The 7,282-nt window shown below is 36.6% G+C and overlaps 1 protein-coding gene across 1 annotated transcript; it reads left to right on the top strand.

The window, feature by feature from the left end:
* Positions 1-1,171: 1,171 nt before the first annotated feature.
* On the top strand, positions 1,172-5,143 carry LOC116254997 (uncharacterized). Its single transcript, XM_050077878.1, has 6 exons — positions 1,172-1,315; positions 1,421-1,507; positions 1,613-1,825; positions 1,901-2,071; positions 2,524-2,577; positions 4,763-5,143. The coding sequence occupies exons 1-6, from the start codon at positions 1,172-1,174 to the stop codon at positions 5,141-5,143; spliced, it is 1,050 nt and encodes a 349-aa protein (XP_049933835.1).
* The last annotated feature ends 2,139 nt before the right edge of the window (positions 5,144-7,282 follow it).

Here is a 7,282-nt window from a genome sequence, read left to right as displayed (position 1 = left end):
GGCCCGGCTCGAATATAAAATGTGCTGTCTGTGAAGATGGGTTGTGTGTGTGTATATATGAAGTATAATAAGATATAATCCTAGCATGAATCTGGAAAAAAATAAGATATATTTATGCTCCTCTTAAATTTATTTGGGCCCTCCTAATTAAGATTTTGTGGCTCTACCCCTAACCGACACATAAAAAACATGGGGAAACGAGAAACCATCCTTTAATTTGGTTGACATTTATACCTGTTGCAATATCATATACATATATATATATATATATATATATATTAGGAAGAAAAATTCTTTCAAATTCAAATTTCATTATTAATTACACAAAAAATTTATACATCAAAAATTTAAATTACAACAAAAAACAATGCTATTGAGGATTCCTTCACGAGCTCAAAATGGTTGAACCCTTGAATTGACAAAAATAGCTTCAAGAGGTTTGGTTGGTTCTGACATCAGGATCACCTGTAACACATTATGCAATAGGCGCACATGGAACATGAAAATCTCAAAAAGCTAGAATTAGAGAAGAACTGTTTCAAAGGCTACTGATTTCTCTGGATGCAAAACTGAATTTCATTCTCAGAGTTTCCCCGCAAACTGCTTCATAGTTTGCCATCCAACACAGGCAGCAACAGGCCATACTTGAGATATTATGTTTAAGACCATCAAATTATGATGACATTAGCATGGCATAAATAACTTCAAACTGTCTGTAGTATAATAACATATGTTTCTACTTCATGTCCCAAAGTAAAAGGAACTTAGATAAACTGAAAAAAATGTGGACATTTAAATTGATTATGACGGGTAAGCCGATTTGTACCATTACTGCAACTCATGACCTTAGAAGCAGAGGGCCAAAGATTTTATACAGGTCAAATTAATAGATAATTCTACATTTCTATATGCAAGATGGCCGTTCTCAACCCTACAAGAAACTCATCCTCATAGTAAAGTACTTAAGAAAAGGCTGTGGCCCAACAGTTTCCATAATTCTTTCTTCCCTTTCTGGGAACACTAAATATTGGTGATAACATTCGCAAATTATACGCACAAAAGGTTCTTCGTGGGAGTTTGCTTTCCTTCTTCTACTTTTTCTTCTTTCCTTCTTCTTCTAGCTTCTTAACTCTCTCCAAATCGGTTCGCCATTAGTGGTTGCTCTGTAACGATGGGAAGAGGCTTCATGCAGGCATGTGTTCTCATCCTTGCCATTTTGTGTTTATGCCAAAGAGAAGTGCACGGAATGATCACGAGGCCAAGCAAAGGAAGGCATGGCATGCGCAGGGAGAGCACCCCGGTCAAAACCATCCAGGTCTGTCATCATCAACCTTAACACCATCATCATCGGCAATCATGGCCATCATCGGCATCCTCTTCCCTTAACAGATTTCCGTCGTTATTGCATGTGCCCGTGCAGAGCGGAGATGGGGATGTGATCGACTGCATCTGCATCTATGAACAACCATCTCTCTTCCATCCTTCGCTTATGAACCACGAGATCCAGGTTCCCTTTTGTATGTTATTATTCTCAATGCTTACACATTATCTATATATATATATATATAGTGGGCAGCCATGCTTCCTGATCAATATGATGATATTTGTACAGATGAGACCAATGACCTTGCCAGAAAGGGAGATGGAGGAAGGAAGTCGACCCAGAAGGCAGTTCAAACAGGCATGGCACAAGAAAGGGAGATGTCCCAAGGGGACGATACCCATTGTTAGAAGTCGAGTGCTTGATGAAAGAAGAACAATTGAGCGTCTCTTTGTCAGTTCAAATGATCAAATAACATTTAGTTCTTCTGGTCCCGTTCATGAGGTAAGAATAATTTCTGATCCAGATTTTTTAAACTGTTCGATATTCTGGAGAGAAAGTTTTCCTGTGTGGGTGCAGTTTGCTGCGGTGGAGGGAAAATTTGATGAAGATTATGGGGTATTTGGTGCAAGCGCAGACATCAGCGTCTGGAATCCAATGGTTCTTCCTGGAGAGTTCAGCTGCAATATGGTTTCTGTTGCAAGTGGAGACGGCGGCCAAATCCATGAATATATTGCAGCAGGATGGATTGTACGTAGTCTCTCTCTCTCTCTCTTTCTCTTTCATTATATATATATATATATATATATATATAATGAAATTTTTTTTAAGCTAAAGAAAAGTGCCAACTAGTGGAAAATTGGAAACTTTGATTCCTGGAAACCAGTTTTTATGCTAAATCCGGATGCCATTTTGAGCTTTCTCAATTTTATTAGAAAAAGGTGGCCATGTTTAAACGGAAGGTGGAAAGATTTGGTTTTGATAAAGGAAAAACTAAGAAAGATACTGTTGCCATACCAGGTAGTGTTTCTTAAATTTTAGAAAATGTAGGACATGTCGAGATAACAAAAAGAGAGAAAAAGTGGCGAATATGAAGAAATTGAGAAAAGAAGTTCCCTGACATTATAAGAATAAGGTATATCCAACGGAGAGGTCTCTTGCATTATATGTCCACTAATATAACTGAGTTTCTGTTTCTGCAGGTTTACGACAGCTTATATGGTGATTTCGAAACAAGACTTTTTACTTATTGGAGTGTGAGCATGCATCATCTCTCTCTCCCTCTCTCCCTCTCTCTCTCTCTCTCTCTACCTTTCCTCCTGAAATTACACACACACAATAGAAACCAATTAAGATAAAGGTAAGAAAAAAGCAGAAATTTGATTTTATAGTTATTTTCCAGTGAAGTTTGACTATTTTTTCTTTCGAGCGAGCATCCGATAAAATTGGAAAGATACAAAGAAAAATTTCGAACCAATAAATGACCTAAGGGTTACTCCTCTTCAATATTTTTGTTTTCCACCAATACGATCCTGTGATTTTTCCCTTCATTTTTTATGTAACCGTGTAGCCATATTTTGCATTATGATTCAACTTTTAATTACTATGTTTTCCAAAGATGATGAGTAAAAGAATTTTAGTGGATCCAAATCCATCTAACTAAAATATTATTACAACAACTACTATATACCCATGCATATATAATTTCAATTTTGTGAAAAGCTTTGAACACTACCAAAACATGTATTTTAAACTAAACCATCTGTGTGTGTGTAGTAATGATATAAAAATCAAATTAATGATAAAAATATAATACCTTGTAGGGGGTCTTTGATGTTCCAAATCGATAATATGGGGTTTTGATTAAACCTGAAACATACCTTGTAGAAACCATGATTCTAGCAAACTATAGACCTGATAAATTACATAAATCTTGAGATTTTTCATCCTCCTCACATATATCCATGTATCTGACAGATGTAAGATCCATGGAGTAATAGTCCAAGGATTTCAAAATCATGCAACTTTCAAACAAAAGGTGCAATAGTTGTTCTTGTTAAGGACATTGTGGATCTGAAAACATGAGATCTAACTTCTAAGAACCCAAAATCTTGTATCACCTCAGATCTCAAGCACCCGTTCATTTGTTTAAGGTGAAAAACCAAGACATCACAAGTTCTGGTTGTTCGCACCTTCCTTTGCTTACATGTAAATCCCTCCCTCAGAGGTAATCCCCCTAGGTTTCGTTTCAGTGGCTGAGGCAGGTGTTGTTGACCTGTGTGGTCAATTGCCTACACAGTTCCAGGGAAATTGTTTATTTATGTATAGATTGGTGTGTCATAGTCTTTCTTCTTTACATGATGTTGGTGCCTTAAAGGTCTAAAATGTAAAGTATATATTAATGCCCTTTTGCCAGAAAATTTTAGCTTGATCGCTGGCTTGTTTTAAAATTTGCAGTTTGGAGGACTTATTGAAGCAAAATGTAAAACTTATTTTGAAAATTTAGGAATCACAAGATAAAATAAAAATTTCACTGTAGTTATTTTTATAGAAAATTACATTAAACTTGTTTTCATAGGAAATGTCACTAAAAGCTATCTCTCTCTCTCTCTCTCTGAACTTCCCCTTTTTTACCTCTCTCTCTCTCTCTCTCTATTGCCAGGGTGCAAACACTAGACAGTGCTTTGACATGAGGTGTGAAGGCTTCATTCAATTGAACCCCAATGTTGCCCTTGGTGGAAGATTACCCAATTCCACCTTTGATGGATATCAAACCTTTTTAAGCATCCAATTGTACAAGGTAATCAGCTTATGCCTTATTTTACATCTTTCTGTTCTTGCCTTAACATAGATTAATGAATACCCAAGATGAAATCATGAAATTAAAATAATGGGCTTTCTTTGTGCATCAAAAGTTATTTAAAAAAAAAAACTTCAATCAAAGCATGTTACATCAAAATAGTTTTTATAAATATATTAGGATATTTATATTTTGTTTAAAATATCTTTTTGGCAACTAATTTGAAGGTTCTGCTTACACACACACACACACACATATATATATAGACCACTAGGTCAGGAACAAAAACGAGACCTTTTAAGCTCATCAACGCATTAAAACTTGATGAATTACAAACTAATTATTCTACTCTTAAAAGTGTGAATGAATATCCTAATTAATTTTAACAAAAGCTGGTGTTCAACTTATATATACCATTGGATTTTGTGAAATGACTGTATTTTGGGCTATACGGCACAAAGACACACCAAAATGAATCTCTCTCTCTCGATGTGGAAGTCTAACATTTCAGGAACTCCAAAGCTGTTAAATGCCAGATTCACAGTGTATGTTAACTGCTTAGTTTATCCATGCCTTTGATCAGAGGCTAAAATTTAGATGCCTTAAAAGTAAACCAGCTAAATATTGCTTCGTCCATGCAGGATTTTAGAGACGATTGGTGGCTCCAAGTTAACGGTGAGCTAGTCGGCTACTGGCCCAGTTCCTTGTTTGGCTACTTGAATTTTTGGGCCAATACAACTCTCTACGGAGGACAGATCTACAACACTGTGCCTGGAGGCTATCACACCCTTACTCAGATGGGCAGCGGCCGCTTCGCCGACGAGGGCTACGGCCGGTCCTGCTTGATCAGCCACATTCAGTACGTCAATGGCGATCGCAAGTTCAAGAGGCTTCCGGATGCCGCCATTGTAGAAGACAGGCCTGAGTGCTACAGTTTAGTTTACATTGGTGAAGACTTCATGAACAAATATGGCCAGTTCTTGTACAGCGGGGGACCTGGCCTCAGCTTAGACTGCATGTAAATTCTACTATATGAGTTTCTTACTTAATGAGTATGTCAAGCAGCGTTCTTCTGGAACTCTGGTCAATGGATGTGTTCCACTCTATAAAGGCCACCACTATATATAAATATGAGCAAATATTTCGAAGCACTGATATGAAAATAAAGATTATTTTTTATGAGGCTTGCGTGAACAACCGCCTGCACCTTCTCATATGTGTCTCCGCCATTGCTGAACGATGAAACACCTTCAAGAATTTGAAGAAATGGGGAAATGGAAAGTTTCTTTCCATGGTCAGGGGCAAGAAAAGATGTGTGTTCGACACCCGAACATGAACCACACACTACATTTCCTCCGATCTTGACTGGAATACAAACAAAGTGTCGGGAAACTTTAGTGTTTCAACGTTCTACCTACAACAGTGGAATGTCATAACCACGGCAAAAGTTGTCATATGCCGCCGTCAGGTGGCATTGACATTTCGTCATTGCAAGTGAAATGCCATAATAAACAACTTGTTTTGTAAAAAGTTGAAACAAAAAATGTTGTCACCGTGATCAAGTGATTATAGCATTTTCAAGTGAGCCAGGTTTTCCACCGCCTAACAAAAGGTCGAAACTTTCACCCAACTCCTTATACCCTTCAAGTACAAGACATACTTTTGGTGCCTCGAGTGCCACCTCCGCTATGCTTGAGCTTCCACATCTTTAGTTGTGACATTTCACCATCACACTAATTGAGCTCCCTTGTTAAAAAAAAATAAAAAAAAATATGGCAAAAATTGGAAAAAACTAAAAAATGCTCTTCATGTGAAGACAAGTGGGAAAAGTATGAGAAAACGCCATTTAATAAAACATTAGAAGAAAAAATTGTGGCAAAAATTGTAAAAAATTAAAAATTCCCTTCTTGTGAAGACAAAATATTGTCACCTGTCCTCACATGGTTATGGCATTTTACAAACACAGCATTCATTTCTATTTTCTACGCACATTGTAAAAAAATGTACTCTTGAGCCACCTTGTAAAAAAATAAAAAAAATTATTGTAAAAATTAAAAAAAAAAAGCTCTTCTTGTGAAGAAAAAATAGAAAAAGTCAGAAAAAACGCTATTCATGTGAAGATGGGATCATGAATCAAATACATTATTTTAGACAACCAAATTCGAACCAAGTTATGATATGTTAATAGCCGACTTTGAAAATATATGGATATTATGTACAAGATCGATATTTATTTAAAACTAAACCTGAATTTTACATCCAATCTTATATTTAGTTGAAACCAAATACAAATATGATCCTATACTATTTTTTTTAAATTCTGAATTTGATCTAACTTTTTAATCGGATGTTAAATCTTTTTCATATTCAACATTTTCAAAGCAGACATCCAATTTGAATAAGATCTATTGGCATCACTATGTATGGATATTGTATCACCAAGTGGTGATCTCTTGCAACTCAACCATGGATCGACTCCCAATATCCTCACATTGCAAACGTGGTGAAAGGCAATCTTGTAAAATTCGATTTGGAACTGAATCGGCCGATTCCCTAATGAATCGGCTAAAGTATTTCAAAAATTAATGTTTAAAAAATGGTTTTAAAAAGTAGGTACAAGTTAACACGAGGTGCCCTTCAATTAGCGAGCAAATTGAACCGGTTTTCCACGATTCAATTCGAATCTGCGAATTCCGGCCGATTCAGGCAGTCCAATATTCAATACGCATGCGACCCGATACATTGCCGATACGTATTAAGCCATTTCGACCTTTTTTTTGGTTTAAAAAATAATGTGAAAGTAATTTAAAATCATTTAAAAAAGAAGAAAAAAATGATGCGACGAGACAATATAAACTGTCAGGATATGGATATGGATTTACCTGATCGGATTTCATATGTGCGTAGATTATCCGAATCCAACTCCTTAACATCCTTTTCAGGCTCCAGCTTCGCTTTCTGGCCGCCGACGGCCGACCCCTTTGGAAGTTGGAACAGGACAGTCAAATTCGGGTTGCTGAAGATCCATCCCAAATATCCGATCCACTATCCATCAGGGAAAGTGAACTTGGTAAATACCCAAAAAACACTGCGCCAAATGAATCTCCGCCACGTCTCCAAGGTAGAGAACGAGTTTGGAATTAAGCAAAACTTTGACGATA

Source organism: Nymphaea colorata, chromosome 1 (assembly GCF_008831285.2).
Source record: "Nymphaea colorata isolate Beijing-Zhang1983 chromosome 1, ASM883128v2, whole genome shotgun sequence".
In the NCBI taxonomy this organism is placed as follows: Eukaryota; Viridiplantae; Streptophyta; class Magnoliopsida; order Nymphaeales; family Nymphaeaceae; genus Nymphaea; species Nymphaea colorata.
This window is presented reverse-complemented; position numbering and strand designations above follow the sequence as displayed.

Excerpts from the sequence above, each read along its gene's own strand:
- LOC116254997 (XM_050077878.1), top strand. The coding sequence starts at position 1,172 with ATGGGAAGAGGCTTCATGCAGGCATGTGTTCTCATCCTTGCCATTTTG. Across the intron at positions 1,508-1,612 it reads TTATGAACCACGAGATCCAG|ATGAGACCAATGACCTTGCC; the intron begins GTTCCCTTTTGT and ends ATATTTGTACAG. Across the intron at positions 2,578-4,762 it reads GACTTTTTACTTATTGGAGT|GATTTTAGAGACGATTGGTG; the intron begins GTGAGCATGCAT and ends TCGTCCATGCAG.